General features: G+C 41.3%; 1 protein-coding gene across 1 annotated transcript in view; it reads right to left on the bottom strand.

Moving 5' to 3' along the window:
* Nucleotides 1-464: 464 nt before the first annotated feature.
* Nucleotides 465-24,196, bottom strand: part of LOC134868722 (membrane-associated phosphatidylinositol transfer protein 2-like) — a 55,527-nt gene continuing 31,795 nt past the window's right edge. The window contains exons 9-28 of the mRNA XM_063890024.1: nt 24,054-24,158; nt 23,858-23,922; nt 22,850-22,940; nt 21,850-22,003; nt 21,557-21,746; nt 20,610-20,729; nt 20,133-20,347; nt 19,289-19,464; nt 18,418-18,588; nt 18,202-18,333; nt 16,766-16,927; nt 16,426-16,668; nt 15,441-15,589; nt 14,606-14,722; nt 14,284-14,400; nt 14,050-14,198; nt 13,814-13,963; nt 8,625-8,808; nt 8,411-8,539; nt 465-6,528 (exon numbers count right to left, since the gene is read on the bottom strand). Of these exons, the coding sequence (XP_063746094.1) occupies nt 6,160-6,528; nt 8,411-8,539; nt 8,625-8,808; nt 13,814-13,963; nt 14,050-14,198; nt 14,284-14,400; nt 14,606-14,722; nt 15,441-15,589; nt 16,426-16,668; nt 16,766-16,927; nt 18,202-18,333; nt 18,418-18,588; nt 19,289-19,464; nt 20,133-20,347; nt 20,610-20,729; nt 21,557-21,746; nt 21,850-22,003; nt 22,850-22,940; nt 23,858-23,922; nt 24,054-24,158 (3,188 nt within the window). The 3' untranslated portion in view covers nt 465-6,159. The remainder of the gene's footprint in view (nt 6,529-8,410; nt 8,540-8,624; nt 8,809-13,813; nt 13,964-14,049; nt 14,199-14,283; nt 14,401-14,605; nt 14,723-15,440; nt 15,590-16,425; nt 16,669-16,765; nt 16,928-18,201; nt 18,334-18,417; nt 18,589-19,288; nt 19,465-20,132; nt 20,348-20,609; nt 20,730-21,556; nt 21,747-21,849; nt 22,004-22,849; nt 22,941-23,857; nt 23,923-24,053; nt 24,159-24,196) is intronic.

The following is a 24,196-nucleotide window of genomic DNA, read 5'->3' as shown; positions in this document are numbered from 1 at the left end:
GAGGCCATCTCTGGTAATATCTGGGTTCACAGGCTCCTTCAACAAGTTAGATACAAATATGTATGTAAAATATAAATAAGATAATTAAGTCAAACAAAGGTGTATATTTTATAAACTGTACATACCCACACAAATGTGGGGTTAAAGTGAGGGAGTCCACCATAGCATGTTAGCGTAGTTAGATTATTTCCAATAAGTACAGCGAGGAAGATCATTAGTTTGTTTGGTCATAAACTTAAGGTTTAGATAAAAGTATTGTGCGAGAAGAAAAGGGATGGGGAGAAAAAATGTCCAGATATTTCAATCAAAACCATAAATGTTGAGCTGCTGGTGGGATGGGTGAAATCACCAATGTGTAGAAGTTACCTTACATTTGAACATATTTCAGTCTGAACTAAGGCACTCAAACCTACGAACAGATTGTAGCTGTAGCGTGTGAAATAAAATCACACAGACATGTTGAGTTACCGTCCAATTGTATTTATTCCACAGAACAGACAATGGTAGAGAGTCCGGCCGATCTGCCTGAACATATGAACTATGAGACATCAGTACCTACTGTATCCTCTGTCTGAAAACAACATCCTGGTTTTCTTCATCAAAGACACAAAGAGCTTTTATCAGTGGTTGTTAATGTCATTTATGAAAGGATAACACTTTACTTATCATGTAAAAATTGTTTATGGCCATTTGCATACAGGTTCTAACAGAAAACAGAGAAATATTGGAATATTTTAATTTACAGCCTCCTGTTTAGCATCTATAGGCAGTACAATAACATCTAATGAACAGAATATAAAACTATAATATTTGGTAGTGCGAAGATCCAAATCAAACGTCGATGAATACTGAATTTAACCTGACAAAACACAAACGTTGTCAATCAATCATACATGAGTAAATCCTTACACAGTGTTATAAAGTATTTACTCTAGTAACTATAGAAATAACTATAAATACACTGTCATTATTTCTTCCAACAATATCACAGTGGGTTACAGATGGTTTCTTAACTGTGTACATACTGCGTATAAATGCTAAATAACAGGGTTAAAATAAAGGAAAATACTTGAACGTTTGTCAATCTTTAATCTAAATTGTTAAACACTGCAAATATCCCAAATATATCTGAATTATTGCCACCATATATTTGTCACAAACCTACAGTTCTGTAGTTTTTTACTATTTTATTCACTTGATTATTTAAAATGTATAACATCCCGGTTTAAGGATTTATAAATAATTGAGAATAATACAGAATATTGGTACAACGTCACAATAACGCACCCGTTACAGAGGATGTACAAGTTGTGAGTTATGGTTTTATTAATGAATATTTAATAAAGATCATATAGGGTGCTTTATTATAAAGTGGTACCAGAAAACGTTGAGTATTGATTAAAACTATTATTGGACTGTGTGATTTTAAAACTAAGCTGACTATGAACCTATGTGATTCTTTAAGCGTTTCATCCAAAAGTGGCAATAACTGCAATCATCCCAAATATTTTCAGCCTAATGGTTTGATATATATTTCATTAAACAGTGAGGACATTGAGGACAACAGAACTGGTTTATTATTGTTAAGCATGAAGATTAAGTAGTTCCAATCTGACTGGATAACATGCAACAGCTTGTTAAATAGAGCTGCTTCGTTTACGGGGTTTTTCACTTCTCCATGCACCCACTGCTGACTGGAAAAACAGTCCCCAGTTATATCTCAAAGGTCATGTAAAATACTCCAGTTTGAAAAATAGGTACAGTAAGTCCTATAAAACGTTCAGTGGTTGCCTGTTGTAAAGAGAGACAGCAGAGGTCAACAGTAGCTCAGATACAAATAGTCTTCACAAGGCGTGAAACGACTGCAGGTGGTGTGTGTATGATTTCAGACTGTGGATTGCCTGTAGCTTGTATTGTGGTATATTGTGCCCCTGCTGTGATAGCGGTTTTGCCTGGCTGTGATTAGAACAATAATATTGCACCGGTAAACACAAAAAACCTTCCTGTGTTGGTCCTTAGCCTTAATGGCTGCCAAAGTGACAAATAAAATGCTACATATTTTCAAATATATTTCACCTGAAATTTCCAGAGTAACATCATGATCTTTAGGTAAATAAATAACTCTCAACCATATAAGTCCTACAAATACATCTTTACAGTATGTACACTGACACATCCATGGCTTCTGAACAGCCTCAGAATAAAACGGGCAGACATTCAACAGCAGCCAAATGGCTAAATGGGGGAACGATGTGTCTGTAGCCAAAAAAACTGCCACCAACAGCACTCAAAAGATCCATGACTCGCTCAAATCCTTACTGTCCACGATTACAGCAGCATGCTCACCCTTTTCTCTCAATTCAAAGCTAAAAAATATATCTTCAGCTTTCCATTAAAGCCATGGACGACATTAGATTAAAAGGTGTAGTCACCAAAACTCAGCAGTAAGTAATGCTCTCAGTACACTTTTCCCCTTCTTAATGAAAGAAAATGAGGGATACAGTCTAAATCAGGGGTTTTCAAACTCTGGGGCGCCTCCCCAGTTCAATTATTGAAGGAAGGAGAGACAGGTGAAAGACACTGGTGCGTGCAGGACCTCTTACAAACAAATTATTGTAGTTTCTAATTTGGCAATTCAGCAACACTGTTGGAGCCGCAGTGATTGTGGCACGCAGTTCATGAAGGCTGTAAAGGTTCATTTAAAACACTTGGCGTTCTATTGCCAGAAATTGTGCCATCATTTGAAGTCCGTCTTGGAGTCACGACTCAGTCAAATTTATAAAAACAGATAAAATACCAATGTTTTTAGAGAGACGTACACTTCCAGAAAGTACCATTATCTCTGACCATTGCAAATTCACGTCCATAAATTTGCTTGGAAATGATTGAAAATGCATACTTTTTACATCTTGCAAAGCATTATGGGAACTCTATCTCCAAAACCTAAGGTATGCATGATTATTTAAGCAAGACAGCTGTTAATAGAGTATGATGATGGGGTGTTGGGGGGAGCCACACAGTCAGAAAACCCATGGTCTAAATACTTTTCCTCTCAAACTATTTACTGTTTGGCACATTTACTTACATTATTTTCATTTTCTGACAAAATATACAGACGTGTGCATACCTGCACATACAGTATACCCTGAAATGAACGAAGTGTCATGCACTACAGAGTTGTCCAAATGTAGCAACATGAGATGGTAACTACAGTATATTTCCACCGTTAACTAGTGCAAAAAAACAACAATGAGGTTACACAGTTGATTAACTACAGTATTTAGAGAATGATTTTGGCTTTTGTGTCGGGTTGAAGACATTGCTGATCACACAGAGAGTGAAAACATACACTCTCGTGTGGAGTGGAAGCTGGGCATAAAACAACAGCATAGTAAAATGACGTGAACAAGAGGTACAACTGTTCCACGTATCAAAAAGCTTTCATGGGTTTAAAGGAGGGGTTCACAGTTTCTCAAGTCTCAAAACAATAGTTTGGTTCCCATATAAAAATCTAAACTGGCTGATTGAAGGATCCTTTTTTAGTGTGCTTCCAGTAATGGAGGACAAAACACAAAGGTAAATATCTTCCAAATTTGTCTACCTAGTAGGAACGTTTTTTATTATTGCCATAAAATGTATTTTAACATGTGTTAAAAGCGATTGCCTATTATTGTCCAATAATTTTTGACAACGTGGGTACCAAAATGTAAAGACCCAATGCACAAGAGAATGGAACTTACCAGGAGAGAAACTCTTCGCGACGCAAAACTTTTCTCATTAGTTTAAGAAAAGGTTTTTCCTAAAAAGAGTAATGTATGTTCTTCCCTTGAAGTAGGGGTAGAGTCTGCAAAGCAAGGGATGTTGAATTTTCAAAACAAGGTTTCAATTATTATTAGAAGTGATTCTGATCTGTTTTACAGTAAATGTGACTGAAACCTCTTCAATGCCTGAATGCCTTCTTGTGTCTGTCCGATTTACAACACACATCATTATATCATTTTACCAATACATCAATCAATGAAACCTGTCCAAAATGTGGTTTTGATCAAATTTCATACTTAAAAACTCAGTAGATATTCACTGACTTTGCTCACACTTAATGTTAACTTTTAACACAGTTTGGCATAGACCGAGGGCTTCCTTTAATGGTTTCTTCCCCCATCCTTTAAATTGGAAGAGCAATACAAATCTTTAAATACAATTATGAACAAAAGCGATGATTACGGCAATCAACAACTGTTTCCTCATAAATACAGAAACCAAACTATTGTTCTAAGTCAGACTTTGAAAAGGTGTGAACCTTTCCTTAGAGTAGCGAGGGTGACATCAGCACTGGAAACTATTTTGTGCACAATGTTTGCATTTTGGACTGGAGATGTGAGGAGGCTTCTGCTTCTACATCCCCTTTGTATGAAAATATACAGTTCAGTAGACGGAAGCAGCAACATGATGTTTGCTCTCATGAGGGCAGCGGTGATTTCGATGCAGTCTTTTCAACATTCATGCCCTATTCTTCAGTCAGTTTGGTAAAAATACTGTCAGGTTAACAGGTCTCTGTGAGTGAAAGCTACATGGAAATACTGCCTCCATCCCTCCCAGAGTCAAGCCTGAAATCAAACAGGCTCCTCAGCAGAAACACCATGTCCATCATCCATCCATCCAAAAGAGCAGTAAGCCAGGGAACACCACACAGGTGTCTCCCAGCAGCAGCAGCACATGTTGGGAACAGAACGCCACCAACAGGTGGATCAGAGGTATTGCAAGCCGATGAATATATAAAGGGATTGTTGCTATGGACTGTACAGAGTCTCAGTGGTTGCTTTAATGCTGCATGCCCTGTTTGTCTGCTCTCTGTTCCATCTGTGGAGCAAGTGTGTTGTTGGATATTAAGGCCTTGGATGGCCCAGAGGCCACACTGAAAGGGAAAATACTACAGTCTCCCACACACACACACATAAACTCACAGGGGAATGAAAACAAGCATGTGTATTGTGTGTAGACAATAAATTAATTTAAGTCTGTTATATGCCATATATTTCATGATTTCAAATCAAGCCCTCAGGTGTTTAAAGGATCAGTTCACCTAAACTACCAAAGAAAAGATGTTTTTCTCACTTCTGTATGATAGTATCTATTCACTCAGACAGTTTAATGTTTTCTGTCTCCACATCAATGCAATTGTAGTTTTTGCACAATTGGAAACTAGCATGTAAATAAGACTATGATTCATGCTTGCTGCTAATGAGGCTGCACATGAGTTAAATGCATGGTTCCCAAATCTTCTTGAACATAACATTGAAGGACTTCTGAGGCCCAATCGGTTCAAATTTAAGGACCCAACACGGCACAGTTTCAGTCATTTATAAAGATTCATTATCATATACCTTTCTTGAATCAATGAGGCAACTGCGGGAGACATAAATGCAGACAGAAGAGCATTAACTATTAAAAATAAACCCAAAAGTACCTGCAGGGTAGAGAGAAGTGAGAAACTTTCCTTTATGTAGTTAGGATGAGCTGATTGTATTCTGTACCAGTCATTTCTTGGTAGAGGGATGTGATTGAAACATGTTGTTGCTCAGCTGACAGTGGGACAGAAACAGAAGTGAAAGTCATCAACTCATTGTCATGGCTGCCATTCAACTTGGCCTCAAACCTGTGCTCGATTGTTTGAAGATGAATCTGGCTCTGAAGTTTGTCCTGAGCTCATGAGAGTATGAATGCTTGGACAGTGTGTTGTTTATGTGTGTGTGTGTGTGTGTGTGTGTGTGTGTGTGTGTGTGTGTGTGTGTGTGGAGTTGGGGTCCCGTTATACGAGATTAGTTTAAGGCTTACAATATTCATTTAATCCTTCCTTGTCATCGTTTTCTATATTTTTAATGTATCCTAAAAAAGTATTACTGTAAAAGAGTCATGCTACAGAATTGTCTTTTGTTCGCTGGATCCCATTTGGCCTGATTAGTCTGATCCTCCTGGACAGATCCCTCTCTATCACTGATGTTCAAGTGTTTTTATGCTATAACCACCTATTCCTTTATTTTCTAAAATTCAAACTCTCCTTCTACCTCTTCTTCTTCTTCCACTCTTCTCTCTGGGGCCAATCCAGAGATAATGGTGACTCAGGCAGCGTCCACTACCACCACAGCTCCAATCTGAACCTTATTTAGGGCCGAGTAACCCTCCACTGCCCTCCTTGGTGCTCCCGGTGCGACCCCAGCACCCTGCAGCAATACTCATACTCCTCTGGGTCGCTGGCCCGCTCACTCGTTCCCGCTCCATCTCACACTGGCTGAGGGTTCGCTCAGTCCGCCCCGTCGGGTTAGGGGAGGCTGACCCCGCCCCGGCAGGCTGCTTAGCGGAGATGGTGCGGAAGATGTGATTGCGCTTGCGAAGGAAGTCTCCCCCTGCTGCACCCAGCCCAAAGCTGCCCTTCCGGAGGACCATGCGGGTGCTGGCAGACTTGGCCGGGCGGGACCTCTGGTTGTACTCCAGCTGGGACAGGTGGGAAGCGTAGCCATCCGGGATGAACTGGAAGAAAAAATTACATACCTGCATGAACTAAGAATCCAAACACTGCGTGAGATTAAACACACACAAGTTAAAGGCAATTAGAGAGCTCAGACTTCTACCAAGGCCAAATGTACTACATAGCAATAATTACAGAAATAACTAAATCGTTTGTGTATCTACCCTGTTATTAAAATTGCTCCAAAGTTACGTTGATTCTTCATTGAGTCATGCTACAGTCTTGAGAAATAAACAACAAAGAAAGAAACATCCCCTCCATGGTGCAAGGAAAAATAATAAAACCTTTTCATATTATTTGAAAACAGTAGAATGATGCAAAATTGTTATGACGTCATAACCGAAATGTGAGCAGGTTGCATTGAACTCATGGCAACGTCCCGCCCTCGTGACACGTCCCAACCTAACGTCCGCAATATACAGTCGCGAGCTGTATCCCCTCCGCAGCTCCTCTGTGTGTCTGTGTATTCAGCAGGATGTCTACAGGAGGGACTTAGAGTTATTGTATATATAATACATATAATGTCCCTCTTTTAGTGGTAAACACTGAGAAGTGTGTTTCAGAAATAATGCTGGATGTGGTTTTGAACATAATGCGGCAGCGTTTAGCTGAGTTTCTCCGTTAGAAACTTCTCTCTTCAGACAGAGAGAGCGGCCAAAGGGACGTGGCCAGCTTCAGCTCAGCTCAAATTTAAAGTGACAGTCACAGAATCAGCACTTCAGGAACAGGGCTGAAATAGAGGAGTATGAGGCATGCTACAATGGGTGATCTGTTTGGTATTTTGAGCAAAACACTTCACAGACAAGTTTGGTATGGATATTGCCCTACAATATGTTGTTAAAATATAGCATAATAGGAGACCTTTAATACATCTGTAGTGCCCTACTAATTTCTGTTTACATTTTCATTTATAAAGAAATGAAAAGGGTTATACAGATGTGTATTGACATGTCGTTTTGTTTCGTCTCCACTAAGTTACAACAAGTACATAGTGTCAGGTAATCATTAAGTTGTCACATTTCTTGTTTTAGAAGTCCTTGAACTTCACATCTGTTTGTTGGGGGTTTGTATTGGTTGGTAGAGGTGTAGCGAAGAAATCAGAGTTCAGTGTTCTAACCTACCGGGTTGGAGAAGAGGGGGGACTTAGGTCGGAGAAGCGCGAAAAGGAGAGAAAGGCAAAGTACGGAGAAGTTAAGACCGGAGGAAAACGTCTTTATTTATTTTGAGTTACCAATGTTAAAATAAGCTAGAAGTACTGTTGTGTGTTCGAGTGCCTGGGAGAAGAGCGTGAACTCATTTGGTGACAAATTCACAAGACTATGCAAAACTGCGAGACTGTATGCGAACTGTAGCAACGGCTAAGTTAGCCTCATATTTGGAGTTGCATGGGAGATTTATTATTTTGCAGTATAGCTACGGTCTATCGCCGTGCTACTTGAGGGCTTTTAGTGACCAAAGTGAGAACGCTAGATAGGAGAGCATATAGTAGATCCCACCACAGCTCCTCCCATGCCCGTAGTACTGTCCTGGTTTACTTAACCCGTCCTGAGCTAGGTAGTTGGCAGGGCTACACATCTAATCAACAAAATGTACCTAACAGCTAAAATAGCTATATAGTTAAAACAATTATTATCTTTCTTTTACTTGTGATGGAGTGTTTTTACTGGTTCTTTATTTAACCACAATATTTGAATTCTTCTTTTAACAGTGTTTTAATTATGAAAGTTTTAAAAGGAGGTGAGCAGACTGTTCAAATGATTATGATAAACTAACTTATATTGTATACTCCTGACAATCGACAAAACTACTTCTGTGTTTAAACTGTCTGATGATGTGTATGTAAGCAGTATTTTTTCTGTCTTTGCTATCAGGATTTCCCCCTACCTGACACTGGTGCAGCATCTTCTTTGTGGGCCTTCCCACAATGTAGATATGTGAGGAAGGCAGGCCGATAGACGAGTACACAGAGATGTCCTTGGTGGAGCCATAGGCAGCAAAGATCCTCATGTTGGCCTAATAAAAGAGGGAGGTCAGCTTTTGGAAAAGTAAAGGATTTTATCATAACACATTCTCTGAAAGTCACAGTGATTTGACTTACCTCGTTGATGAGACATTTCAGGAAGTTAGCCTTGTGCCGGAGCGGGTCGTGCACCAGCCCGTCACAGAAGGAGACAATGCCATGAGGGAAGTTATGCTGAGAGAGCCAAGCCACCACACGCTGCTTCTGCATGTCAGGACGACCCGTTACATATACTATCAAGTAGCCCAAGTCCTGCCAGTATCTGCAAAAAACAAATAAAATAAAAAGGAGCCCTGCATTAATTCAGGCAAAGAATAGCTCGGATCAGCTTTAATTCAACTCAACTTTATTTATAAAGCCCTTTAAAAAAACAGCCGCAGCTGAAACAAAGTAGAGTCTCATGCTGGGTTAAAAGCCAAGGAATAGAAGTGGGTTTTAAGACACGTTTTAAAAATGGGCAGTGAAGGGGCTTGTCCAAAGTTGCAATGGGAGGTCACTTCACAGTTTAGGACCGGCAGCAGAAAAGGCTCTATTCCCTCTGAGCTTCCGTTTAGGCCTCTGTACCTCCAGGAGCAGCTGATCAGCTGACCTGAGGCACCGGGCAGGAGTGTAAGGATGGAGCAGCTCAGAGAGGTAAAACGGGGCGAGACCATATAAAGATTTAAAAACAAATAAAATAATCTTAAAATGGACTCTAAAATGCACAGGCAGCCAGTGGAGGGAGGCTAAAATGGGAGTAATGTGCTCCCTTTTACGTTTTCCAGTTGGGAGGCGAGCGGCAGCATTTTGGACTAACTGGAGACGTGCGAGGGAGGACTGGCTGACTCCAAGATAAGTGCACTACAGTAATCCAGCCGAGATGTTATAAAGGCGTGGATTACTGTTTCAAAGTGCTTATGTGCAAGGAAGGGCTTCACCTTTGCCAGCTGCCTAAGATATGAAGAAGCTGGACTTCACTATTGCACCAATTTGCCGGTCCAGTTTAAAATCACTGTCCATCTTAAAACCCAAATTTGTGACTGTTGGCTTTCTGTCGTGCTCCAAGGGGCCCAAGTCAACAGGAGGGGGTTCACAAGAGCCACTGGGACCGAACACCATCACTTCCGTTTTATTTTCATTACATTTAAAGAAGTTCATGGACATCCAGGCTTTAATGTCTTCAAGACATAACAGAAGTGGTTTCAGAGAGAAAGCATCCTTCTTCTTCAGTGGCACATAGATCTGGCTGTCATCAGCGTAACAATGAAAAGAGATACCATGCTTTCTCAGGATTGAACCCAGGGGCAGCAGGTACAATGAGAAAAGCGGGGGCCCTAAAATTGAACCCTGTGGAACCCCATATGACAGTGGAGCAGAGCGGGACTCAGAACCACCAAGGCTTACGCACATGGTTCTGTCTGCCAGATAGTGCTTGAACCAGTCCAGGGCGGTACCAGAAATGCCCACTAGGTGCTGCAACCGAGGCACTAAGATGTTGTAGTCCACGGTATCAAAAGCCGCAGTTAAGTCCAGGAGGACAAGAATCGCATAGTCTCCAGAGTCATTTGCCAGGAGGATGTCATTAAAAACTCTTTTAAAACCGGGCTGGAAGACCTCCACGACATCATGCTCATCCAGAAATGATTTTAATTGAGAATAAACAACTTTTCCCAGGATTTTTGAAATAAAAGGCAGCATGGAGATGGGTCTAAAATTGGCTAGCACACCAGGGTCAACACCAGGTTTCTTAAGCAGGGGTTGCACCACAGCATGTTTAAAACTTTGGGGGACAACACCAGAAGACAGACTGCTGTTAATAATGGCCAGAACCGACTGCCCTATACTAGGGAAGACCTCTTTAAAAAAGTGAGGTGGGACAGTGTCACAGGGAGAACCTGATGGCTTAATCTGGGTAACCACCAGGCTGTGGGGGGGGGTTAAGAACAGCTTCAATGGTTTTAAATAACACACCGGGGTTATGACAATTAGATTCGATAAGGTTAGCCAGGTATTCTCTTCTGGCCTCTTTAACAGTGCTCTGGTAGCAGCGCCAACAGTCCATTCGGATTTGATAGAAAACCTGCAGCTTGTCCTTCTTCCACCTGCGTTCATTTTTCTAGGCATTCCTGTATAGCTGCGCGAGTACTCGCATCAAGCCAGGGCTCAGGTTTAGCTTTGGGCTGCACAGTTTTTAACGGTGCCACAGAGTCCAGTATGGTTCGGCAGGAGGAGTGAAACCAAGAACTGAGCTCCTCCGTGTTTGCAGATGTTAAGCCAGAGGATACACACAGCTGGTTAAAGCAGACGAGAACTGACCAGCAGTGACAGGGTTAAAAATCTGACGGCTCCGAGCAGGAGTGCCAGATTTAACTGCAGCGCGAGAAAAAGGCAGCTTCAAACATCACAGGCAAATGATCAGAAAACACATTGTCACAGATTTCCAGGTTGGACACAGACAAACCATGAGAGAGGACAAGGTCTAATGTGTGTCCATGTTCGTGTGTGGGACCAGACACACACTGCACCAAATTAAGAGTCAATAAGGCTTAAAAAGTCCTTCACAAATGGCTTGTCAGGACAACACACGTTAACACATGTTAAAATCCCCAACAAGGAGGACACGATCATACTTTGGCATAATTTCAGCCAGCATATCAGAGAAGTCATTTAAGAAGTCCTTATTGTATTTGGGGGGTCGGTAGATGACGGCACACAGCACCGGATCGGAGTGATCCACCTCAAATAAATGTGCCTCAAAACTGGAAGAGGAGGATGAGACGGCACACTGCTTACATTTAAAATCATTTTTATAAACAGTCGCCGGGGGGGGCAGGCATCGACGGGCAGGCATCGACGGGATCCAGGAAACGCCGGGGCGCAACGAAAGGATGGATTAATCCAAGTCCTGTCCGGGAAATGATCGAAGATCCTGCCAGCCAGGCTTTAAGCTTCACCAACCGACCGCCACGTTTGCCACAGCGATGGAGACGCTTTCCCCGAGGAGGTATAGGGCCAAGGCCCGGTACAGGTGAGTCGGGATCCCCGCACGGGGGCACAGTTTTCTGTCCACCATGCTCAAACGCACCCAAAAACCTGACATTATGTCGAAGATCTAAAAGAGATTGGCGATCATACACCACCAGAGACTTGATCTGTGTAGCGACAAGGGTTAAGAACACCAAAAACACAAGCCACTGTAGGAGCAGCAGGCGGCCAGGTACACACACCGGCGCCATCTTTTTCTGCTTTAATGTCTAATACGGAGGGAAATATCTGGCATTTGCAGCCAAATGCCCCTCTGACATACTATACAGTGGTATGCAAAAGTTTGGGCACCCCTCTGAGATTTCATGACAATTTGCTTTTCCTTTATAATAGAAGATCACAGCAACAACATTTGTTTTCCTACAAAGATGTAGACGTTTTAGTGTTTTCCAGACCAAAATTCTTAGGGTAGCGTTACATAGTTTTATTATAATAAAATAAAATGCAAAAAATGGGATGTGCAAAAGTTTGGGCACCCTTATAAATAGCATTCATTTCAACACCTGTACGGATTTATAGCTGACAGGTTGCTGCACAAAATTGCTTTGATTAGCTCATTAGACCTTCAATTACAAAGACAGGTGGAACCAATCATGAAAAAGGCTATTTAACATAGGTAATAGCTGGCTGTGCCTGGCCTAGGTTCTTTCTTAGGGAGTGGCAAGATGGGGACCTCAAAACAACTCTCCACTGACCTGAAAGCTAAGATAATCCAACATTATAAATTAGGAGAAGGGTACAAAAAATTATCTGACAGGTTTAAACTGTCTGTCTCCACAGTCAGAAACGTAGTTGTGAAATGGAAGGCCACAGGAACAGTCCGTGTGAAGGAAAGATGTGGTAGGCCGACAAAAATAGGGGAAAGGCACAGGCGAAGGATGGTGAAAATGGTCACAGAGAAGCCACAGACCACCTCCAGAGAACTACAACAACATCTGGCTGCTGATGGTGTAGTTGTTCACCGTTCCACAATCCAGCGTACTTTGCACCAGGAAGAGCTCATTGGAAGGGTGATGTGCAAAAAGCCTTTCCTGAGTGTTAATCACAAGAAGAGTCGCATGAGGTATGCAAAAGCACATCTGGACAAGCCAGAAGCATTTTGGAACAAAATACTGTGGTCAGATGAGACCAAGATTGAGTTATTTGGTCATAACATGAACAGGTATGCATGGCGAAAAAAACACACTGCATTCAATGAAAAGAACTTGTTGCCCACTGTAAAATTTGGTGGAGGATCTATCATGTTATGGGGCTGTGTGGCTAGCACAGGTACTGGAAAACTTGTTAAAGTTGAGGGCCACATGAATTCCTTACAGTACCAGGAGATTCTTGACAAGAATGTTCTAGAGTCAGTCACAAAGTTGAAGCTACGCCGGGGTTGGATTTTTCAGCAGGACAATGATCCTAAGCACCGATCAAAATCCACCAAGGAATTCATGCAGAAGCACAGGTACAATGTTCTGGAATGGCCATCCCAGTCCCCAGACCTTAACATCATTGAAAATGTATGGATTTATTTGAAGAAGGCTGTCCATGCACGGAGGCCAAGAAACCTGACTGAACTGGAGACGTTTTGTGTGGAAGAATGGGCCAAAATACCACCTGCCAGGCTTAAGGGACTTGTCTGTGGCTACAGGAGGCGTCTACAGGCCGTTATTGCAGCAAAAGGAGGCAATACTAAATATTAATGGAATTATTTCTTAGGGGTGCCCAAATTTATGCACATGCCTATTTTTGTTTGAATGCACATAAACATGTTTCTGTTTGACCAATAAAAGTTATTTCACTACTGAGATGTTTCTGTTACCATAAGGTATAACATATGTTACAATGAAGTTGCTGCTTCAAAAGCTCAGCAAGTGACAAACTGATGCAGTGGTTTTCCTAAGGGGTGCCCAAACTTTTGCATACCACTGTATATAAATACATCACCTTTATTTTATTGTCTTCAACTTTTTTTTTTTTTTAAGATGTAGGCCTATGTTTTATAAAATGTCAGTTTTTTTTGTGGGATCTGCCAGATATTTGGCAAGAAACTGATATAAAAACTAAACGTTATATATATAGATATATAAATATATATCTATATTTATATATATATATATATTAACAATTTATGGCCATATAGTCTAATATTTAAGAAATGTGTGCCACTGTATTTACTCAGAAGTACACAAGTACAGAAGTTTGAGGGAGCTTTTGTGTGTATATTATTATAAATAAATGGTTTTAGTGATCCTTACCTCACCACATCCACAGCTCCAGCTCGGACCTTTGGATCGCTGCCCATTATAGACACGCTGGCAGCGAATGAGCCGTCAATACTGAAAACCACAAACTCTGTTCCTCGTGGAACCACAGAAATATAGCTGTCTGCAACTGTGTGGTCTCCCCTGAGAGAGAAAGATGGAAAATATTTTAAAACAAGACAAATATACAAGGGAAAGTTTTTAAATGAAATACCAAAGACTCAACACACCTTACGACCATTTTGACGGGATAAACCCCGATACCCAGCTTCTTGCTCTCAGGGATCACATAAGAGACACGTCCGCTGCTGTTGGTGAGCTCCGTGTTGAAGTACACCCACTCCCCAGAGGGAGGCTGGGTCATGATGTGGATGTCAATCTGCAGGAAACAACACAAGGATCTTTACAACACTGTGGGAGCTTGATAAAACTGACAGCTGGTTTGTTTTGTTTTTCGTGAGTACCTTCTCTCCAGTGAGGGTGACCATGTCCAGAGGGCCGTACATGAAACGTCCCGTCACCATCTGTGTACCGTCCTCCACGAACACGGCGTCGTTCACTCGGTGGTTGGCGGTCACGTTCTGACATAGAAGAGGACAAAACAGGAAATCAGAATTCTGTCCTCCTCCTTTTATTGGGTGTTTACCGTAACTTAAGATGTCATCTCCATTTTTCTGACTTTGTCCAGGATTCTTACTAAACCAGTATAAGTTATAAAATACAATATTACAATAAAATGTCCTTTGTTTTCCAGGAAATGCACTTAAAAAGGAAGAGAGGTCCTACCCGGATTTTAACATGAGTCCTCTTGCGGAGCCACTTCTCCCGAGGTTTGGACGGAGTAAATTCAGACACTTCTTTACCATCCAGCTCCAGAATACTGGAGTTCTCATGTCTCATCACCTGGGGGAGATAATTTATTTTTAATAAAAAGCGAGCCAAGAACATTTTAAGTATAACCTTGTTTCATACCCTGTAGTAAATTCTATATATTATATAGCTCCTGTTCTCTTCATAATAAGTTCAGCTAATGTGATTTAGGAGACATTTTTTAGTAGTTCATGTCAAGATTTAGATATATTTCTGTGCTAAAGTAGGCACTTTGTTCTGCGTGCTTGCTTAGCATCTTCATCTGAATATCCTGGTTCATCACTGCAATAAATAAATAAATAAGTAATCTTTAAAATTGACGTAGCATCATGTACACTTTGCTTCATTTCACTTAAGATTTATGGTTTTGTCCTTTCCAATTCGCTCTAAATTTTAGCAACAGCTTAATTTTAAATATGAAGGACTGTGATACAAAAATCTATTAAAAAACAATAACAAATGGTAGTAAAAAGAGTCAGGAGATCAAAATGGTTACGCTTCACATTGGGGAGCAGGAAGATTTTAACCACATATCATCGCATTGAATATTTTTCAAGATATTTCACTAAAACACAAAAGTGTCAATCGGCTGATGGTTTTACACCAAACATCCGTAAGACTCCTCCTCTGGAAACGAGAATGTCATGGCAAACCATGCAAAAGTTGTTGATTGTTGTTGACCCTTGACTTTTAAATGTAAAGATAACAGGACATAAATTCTTATTGTGATTAACAGAAAGAGGGAACAAACCTGTCTGAGTAAGAAGGAGACGACGTCTGTGGACTCCCAGTATGAGGCGTGGAAGAGATGAGGCAGAGCCACCGTGGGAAACGCAGTCAGAGCGTCAGGGCAGTACAGAGCGTAGTCCATCCGCTTACTGCCCCACCACCGAGAAGCAACTAGAGGGAGAAAGAAAAACAGTGGAGTTAATTAATCTGTGCCTCCGGTTTCTCATCTTTGTTAGGGTTTTCCAACACAGATCTAAATCCTACATTCATTCAGAGGTTAATTCTCTAGGGTTATCATGAACTGGAAAAAGTTAAAAGACAGCACAGTTTGTTAAAAGGGAAAGTTGATCATTGTATATCAATTACTTTATATGGGAGTGTATTGAATAGTAAGGTTTTAGGAAAAATGCATGTGTTAAATATAAATGACAGACTTGGATTAACCTGCACAAGTTGTGTGGAGGTTTATGAACACATATTTTGATAATAGTTTTGCTGTTGTACATTATGACCCCCGTTTACTTCAATTCACCAAGACATTTCTCAGTTTTCGACTCTTCCCTTTGAAAGCATGCAACAAAAGTGCATAACAGTTTTCCCCACATATTCAAGGTAAGTAATTGATATACAAATCTCAATTCTGTGGGTGAAGTATTCCTTTAAAGGGATGCACCAGAACCAGAACTAAAGTCCAAACAGTTCATCAAAATGCAGAGTGAAGGGTTGTGAAAAGGTTCTGGAATGCACACTTGCAGGGAAAAAACAGCTCAGACTTTGTGAGAACCTTGTCAGTTTATTTCTGGTGGTCTTGCAAAAGAAAAACACGGAGGTGGTTCTCATAAACCTGAGCTTGAGAGGAGATTGCAGGATTTGTTTTTGGAATCAGGAGTACTGAGAAGGACTATCCCAGAGAGGAAGATTTCAGAGGAGAAGGGAAAGTGCACAGGGAAAAAGGATGGAGTCTAGCATCCTTCCCGATTGTCCTTTCACTAAAGCACCCAGGGTACCTTTCCCAATGTTCTTCAGCAACCCTGGGGACGGGGGGGCCGAGCTGATGTCTGCAATGTCAGATGCGACATCGTTGAAGTCAAAGCTAACCTCTGAGCTCTGCTCAGATTCCACACCGTTGGGTTTTGGGAGCATCTGACGGGTTTTCTTTTGTGAGCGCATGGATGCTCTCCGGGAGGCAAACTTATTGTAGGGGAGCGCCAGCTGGGACAGCAGGCTGGGCTTTTTTTCAGTTTTGTGTGCTGAGCGGGCGTTAGGGGGGAGGAAATGAGAACATGTAAACTGTCAGCTCGTAGGCCAAAACTTGGGTCGCACACAGAAGGTGAGAGGTTGACTTACTGGTGGCGATGTTGGAGGCCGTGTAAGAGTCGGCTAAGCCCGACACCTGACTGGCAATGCTCGCACTGCTGGACCTGCGGTTGCAGCGAAGGTGAGGGAAGCCTGGTGATGTGGACGGTGGGAGCTGGCCATCGACGAAAACATGTGACTGAAGAGAGTCAGCTGCAGAGACAGAAGAAAGGGTTCAAGTCATATGAGATAAAACATATTCCTGTGAAAATCAAGTTAATTATGATTGGGGTTTTATTTCTGTAGCTTTGGCATAATTTCTGGTGGCTATGATAACACTGCTGGATCAGTTTTCAAATTAACATTTCCTTTGTCTGAGTCCAAAAAACTACTATTTCTGCACTTTAATCAATATCTTTATCAAAAAATCTAAACACAAGTGTCCTCCATCGCTGACAAGCAGCCAACTTCCTAATGTGATGAAGTAAAACTTTTAGAAGAGCAGAGGTGCGCATCAGCAAATAATTGCTGCTATCTGGGAACACAACGCTACAACGATGTCTGACGCAGCAAGAAACACCGGCAGTCAAAAAATCTGACAGTTTGTGAATGTTTTTAAGGACATAAAATCTCAAGTGAGTACACCTGGAATTGTGCAAATAATCTCTAAGTTCACAAGAACATTGTGTTTGCATAGAAGTCCTTCAGTCAGACATCTCACATGTTTCATTAATATGTTTATGAGAAGCAGTATATAGATTGAGTTTGGCGTCTAGGCTCGGGCCTCATCACTCCACATATTTACATAGAACATTGAGTGATGATTAGATAAGTAACCCCCCCGAGCCTACAGGTGGAAGCTTGGTTGGTGGTGGGGCAGGCGAGCATCGCCACCGTGGATGCAGCGAGGTGACCGCATTAGCAGTGTGGAAGTAGCAGCAGCATTAGCGAGGCAGAGGTAGGCAGACCTGACAGCTTAAATAGAGCGCCAGATTAAGGGGACTATGTTTGGTTGGTTGCAAGAGTGGCGAGGGGCGATATGTGCAAATGTATCATTGGTGTTCGAGTTTACTGCCTGAACTAGCTCGCAGGCTTTGCCCCATTTTAGGTCAATTGTCAGCTGATAAAGTCAAAACTTTAGAACAGGAGTACAGTTTAAGAAAAAAAGAATACCAATCTTGTATGTTTGCACTACATATGAATCTACAGCCAGCAGGGTGTTAGTCTATCTTTGCATAGCAATTACTGTAGAAATAGGGAGAAACTGTATAAAAACAAATACATGTGTTATATATTTTTGTTTAACAAAATGTCAGGACTATTCCTTGACTTGATCTTGCTGTGTCCTTGAGGTTACCAGAAACTTGAGCAATCTTTACACGTGTAGGACTGGGGAATTGGCTGACAGAATCCGGCCAAGTATTTTCCCCGTTTTTAGTCTTTTTGCTGAACATGTTCCCTAAATGTTTTGCTAAATGGAAACATACTGTCTGTCTGGAGCTGCCAGTTTAGGACAGGCACTGGGATGGACGTCTCATTGACGGTGATGTCCTGGTGGCGGTGAGAAACTACACCAACAGAATCCATCAGAAGCTGGGGGTTACTCTGCATCGTCTCAACTAGGAAGCCAGGAAAAGGGAGGAAGATTAAAAGACTAATCTACATTTAGTAAAGTAAAAGTATGTAATGTATGTTTGACTCACCCAGTAGAGCAGAGTGTCCATCGCCCAGAGGGAAGCGCTGGTACCGAGGGACACTGAATGGAGGCAGCAGGTGGAACCGTTTGTCCAGGAGAGGCTCGAGGCGCGAGGCCGAGGGGTCTGCGGGATGAAACAGGTTGTACACCTGCTGACAGGCCGGGCGCAGAGCCGACACTGGGGAGGGAAAGAGTTAAAGAGTAGGAGGATGCATAATGATACAAAAACTAGATGTAACCAGACCTTTGTGCAGTTTTACGCCACTGCCGACAGGCGAGAAATAAAAACACTGGAGGCCAGACAAACAAACGTTCAGGCTGCTGTTTGTATTTAATTTAAAAAAAACATTTTTATGTTAGATATGATGATTGTAAACCACTTTTTAATGTAACAACAGTCAAATATTATGGCTTTTGTCTGGGACTTTTTATGCCAAATAACCTATTTATGGTAAGAAAAGCTTGTCATTTCAGCCCACCCATTTTGAGTCTAAACAAAAACATGTGTTCTGTTGTTTTGCTTTCTACAATATTGTTTTGAGGTGATTAATTGAGTGTCATTGTGTGATTTTTTTATGGACCAAAATAAACATTAATTAATCAAATCTGTGAGAGAGGTTGAAAAAAAAAAGAGGAACAAAAGCAGACGCAAAATCACTTCAGTAACCTGTAATGAGGTTAGTATCCTGAGAACACAGAGTCCAGACACATGACCTCTGACCCCGGCACCGGCTTTACAGGGAATTACAGCAGGAGCTATCTAGCAAAACCAAAACACTTCTAGAAGGGGCTTTGAACAATATAAATTACAGTACGTGGAATATCAAAATAAGCAAACGTAAAGAAGGTGCACTAAAAGGAGACAAAACCTTCCTCACCATCTAACGTGGGCACCACAGTCTTCCTCAGAGCGAGCACCAGCCCCAGAGGAGAGCCGAACATGAAGAAGTCGGTCACCTCAAAGTCAAACTTTCCCAAACTGCCTCCTTCCAGCATCGTACTGCTGCTGGAGCGCCGCGACCCGGGCTCCCCGTGGAGCACACTGGAGTGGAGACTGGAAACATTCATACAGTCAGGTAATGTCATTAATGTAACTTCAGTGGAGAAATAAAATGTATGACATCTTTCATCAACAAAACAAGATGATTTACATTTTCAATCAAAAAACTCAAACGTTTTATACAACGATCTTCATACATCTGCTGAATCACTGTAGCCCCTGGTTAATACAACTGTCCCCCGAAATCTCTCTTGTTTGGAAGTTTATTTAGGGGTGTGTTTTTAAGTAAAATTAAGTCTCTGTTTTGCTTTCTGTTCTTGTAGAAAACATATATGTGCACTGAACTCATCTACAATCCATTAAGAATAACAAGCGGCAGCAAAAAAGTTGAGACAAATGTCGAAAAATGTATCGGCCAGCATGCCAACATTTCCAAAGAAGGTAAACTAATGAAACAATATCTAGAGCTTCTGATGTCAATTCAACTTAACGTTTTCTTTCAGTTGGCTACTTCTTGTGTTCACATTGAAAAGAATGACTCAGGTACAGGCAGAGAAAACGACAGCTGGACCTCAACATTGTTTTGAAGAGATCAAAATTGATAAAAGGATGACAAAATGGCTTTAGTTTTTGTTGATTAATACTAACAGATTACTAAAATGTAAACACTGTAAACATTCGGCAACATTTCCAGAATAGTTTAAGTCCATCTCGTGTCTCACCTGGACAGGAAGGCCTGGTGATGTTTGATGGTGTCCAGCTCGTACGTGGACGAGTCGCTGCGTTTGCGTGGAAGTTGTCTCTTGGGGTCGTCGGGCCCCGAGCAGCGGGGGATGTCGATGTTGCTGCGGCTGAGATGGCGGCTTCCTTCGAGGGTCGGTGAGGAGGATGGAGATCCGCTGTTAATGATGATACCCGGGGAGAGGAGGTCTGTGTCCTGAGAGACAGAGAGAACAAGGCTGTAGTCAAGCTGTAAGGGATTACAACAACCCTACATTTTCAGCCACTCTAATAGCACTGCAGTAGGGATGAAAACGCTGATAAGCCCAAACTGAAATATTACAATTATTGATTGGTTTGCTGCTTTTTAGTACGCTGATGTTACATCTAAGCACTGGTGTGTCTAATCAAAGCCTCATTAAGCTGCTAAAGTGTGCATCTTAGTCCTGTTGGATGTCAGAGAGCAGTTAGATTGTTACCTGTACACTGATGGCGCTGCCTCGCCTGCTGCTGTTTTGGCTTTCTGACACCGTCACCGAGCTGCTGCACAGAGCATCAAACCCCAGGATGCCACCAACACAGTCACCAATAACACACACCTGTAGTACAAAGCAAAGCACAAAAACATGAATGCACATTAATCACCAAACCACTGAGGGAAATATGAACCTTCCAGGTAGGGGTGTAACAATGCATAGGAAAATGTAATTATAAAACCTGAAATGAAAAACATGAAACATTGACATCAGGTTAAGAAAAGAAAATGTGTTACAGTATATTGTGTAGATAATGCATCACATATTAAATCCTTTCCATTTCTTTCAGTTTTCATTTTGCCTTCCTCCAAAAATGAGTTATTCCTACAGCCTGACTCTCCTCCCTACACTATAATTCACTTGCTGAGAAATAAAAAAAAACACACAATAAACAAAGAATGAATTTTACTCAAAGCATTATTTATTCATTTCTTTGAAACCGGGCAATAATTCATATTTTTTAAATAATCCAGTGCCTCTTAAATCATTTCTGTTTGTTCTGTTCCCGCTTTGTCTTTCTCTGCACACTTAGTTTGAGAGCAATTCATTTGCAGAATGACAGACAAAAAGCACAATACACCCGCAATTATTCAAACTTGGATAATATTGAGTGAATATTCCAGTGCCTCTCAAATCGTTGCCATTTGTTTATGTTTTGGTTTTTTGTTCTCTCCACTTCTCCTACAGTAATTCCATGTAAATGTAGCAAAAAAGCACAATTGAAAAAGTTAAATATGGATTTCACTGATAGCATTATCTATCTTTTTTTTTCAAATGAACTACAACTATCCCAATTATATGGCTGTCGTAAATGATTTAGGCCACAATAACATTTTGTCCACAATAATCAAAATCTGATATTGGGTCCTGCCTGCAGGTTACACACTGACCTGGCCATTGAAAGACGATCCCTCCACAGACTTGAGGAAGTCATTGTACACCTGATTGGCTCTTAAAATGACAGTAGCCACGGCTTCTTGGTACTGCGGTGCGGAGGTGGCTAACAGGGGCAGCGCCGCCAGAGGGATGTGGTCCTGACTGCTGGACAGGCAGCTTTCGTCGTAGCTATAGGGGCTGAGACTGCGGAGAGGAGGATGTGTGTTTATGCGTCTGTGTTTAACATTCACTCAGCAGGTCGTGCATTTATAACACATTAATTGAACACTCAAGAGGGTTTTCTTACTTGGAGACGAGTGCGAATGCCTCGACACACACAGCAGGACAGGGGACCATCCGGATGGCGATGCGTCCCAGCACTGCGGGGTAATGGACCCTCATCACCGTCTCAAAGGCCCCACTCAGCGTGTTTATATCCGCCTGCTTGCTGCTCTGCTCACCTGCAGACAAGAAGAACATGTTGCATCAGTCATCAATCTGCAAGAACATCTCCTTTTTTTATATCCTGTAATTTGTTTTGCACATCCTCAGATTAAATATTGGAACCTTGCAAACTACTGCACCAGTTTAAGGGTGTAATAAGGTGATCACTAATTATTATCTCTGCCAAGGAGGTTATGGTTTCAGTTTGTTTATCTTTATTTAGCTAGATTACAGGACAACTACTGGCCTGCTTTTCATGAAAATGAAAATGGTGCTAGCAAGGGCCAAGAAAGAACCCGTCCCAAACAAACCATTATTAATTGGTAAACATAGCAAAATAGAGCATTTGGCCTTGTGGGAGGTCTCTGTTCTCTGAGGGACCTTCTTGTTGATACTGACAGACAAGATTTGTGATTAAAACAATGAGCAACATGGACATTTATTTGGAGTTGTTGTTGTGTTTACCTGAGGAACAACGTTCCTCTGATTTAAGCTCTTCCTCTTTTATTTTTACTAATTAGGTAGCAAGAAATGTTCCTCTTTACCTATTGTGTACCCTTCTGCATTGTGCCGACGGAGTGGAGTCATATTTTAGAGTTTGTTCGCACCGGAAATGACCCCCTTACACTGTGACAGAGATCTAAGCAGTGAAGTTGAGGCCCCAAAACCAGAGCAATGAGCTGAAAGACGCTCAAACACTTCATAAAGTTAGAGACCTAGAGATTGTTGTTTTTGTGGGTTGTAAACCTTAATTAAAATGTTGATTGTAGCCACTTAATTTACTTTTTAGGGTTAAAAGTTAAAATTGATTCAAACGAGTGCGAGTTTCATTATAATGGTGCAGGATTTGATTGCAGGTGTACCAGAGCCAGTGTCCAGAATGTTTCCTCCATGCAGGACCAGAACGAGGACGTGAGTTTTGGACGTCTGGAGACACTGCTGAGATGAACAGTCCTGCAAGTAAGAGGACAGGAAAGGAAGCAGGAAACAGGAAACAGGATTAATAGGGAAAAAGGAGCAGGCAGATATCAGGAAAAATGGGAAAGGGAGAGAAGAGCAACATGCAGGGAAAATACTAACGCTAAAAGCGTAAGTTGATTAAAAAATAAATCTATTGAAAACTCATTTGAATAATTTTGTAATGATCGTAAACTGAGTTTTGTGTGTTCTGGACTGTTGCTCAGACCAAATCAATCAATCTGAGACTGAAGGCTGGATACAGAAGGTATTATCCACTATATTCCAACAATCTAGATTAAATAGAGCGATATAGAAACTAATCATCAGTTGAACATTCAAAAATGACAACATTTGGAAAGGAAAACTCCTTTTGAAGGTTGTTTGATACGACTGGAATCTCAATAGCAGCAAATGGACCTTGTGGTGGGATGATTGCCTTGAATGTTAAAAAAAAACACTAAGTGTAAAAGCAACAATCCAACACTTGACTGGGGTTATGTGACTTCTTGGTCACTACCAGTCACTTACTGTAGCTAAGAAATAGTGAGTACTATATTCTACACTAAACGTTATCAATATTAATGCAGTCTGGTGTCCTTTAATGTCCTAAGACATCTAATGTCTATTTCTACTTTCTCTAATGCTCTAGGACTGACACTTACATTTCTTTTTCTGTTGGATTTATGCCTTTTTGTTGTTGAGGCACGGTGCTGAATACAAAGAACACACAGCTTTTATAACATTGTGAAAGCTGATGGCTGAGGTGGAGAGGGGATCTGGATTTTACTATACTGGCAGGATGACTGAAAGCTATTTCAGGAGGAGGGGTGAGTCCAAATGTTATTTAATTGAAGATGTTAGGGTGTTAGATAAGACATGAATGAAAGGAGAAAAGAGTGAAGGAAGTGTACCTCCATCTGCCTCTCCTCATTACTCATCACAGCATACTCCCCACCTGACTCCTGATACATAGTTTCTGTAAAAACAAAAAATCATATAGGAAAACAAATTGATAATTTAAACAAACATCACATTAAAACTGTAACTGGACAATTTCTATGATATGACCAACAACTGTCTTTGTTTTTATTTAAATCAGTTTATCACCTTGTGCTTCATCCATCTCATTTGTTTCTATCTTGTCCATCAGATCGTTGGAGCTCCACTTTGTGATCTCCTTGGCAAACATGTCCTCGTTGTCAGAAAAATCCTCTGCAAAATACACAGAGGGCCTCTAATATAAATAATCT

Source organism: Eleginops maclovinus, chromosome 8, assembly GCF_036324505.1.
Source record: "Eleginops maclovinus isolate JMC-PN-2008 ecotype Puerto Natales chromosome 8, JC_Emac_rtc_rv5, whole genome shotgun sequence".
NCBI classification, from domain to species: domain Eukaryota; kingdom Metazoa; phylum Chordata; class Actinopteri; order Perciformes; family Eleginopidae; genus Eleginops; species Eleginops maclovinus.
This window is presented reverse-complemented; position numbering and strand designations above follow the sequence as displayed.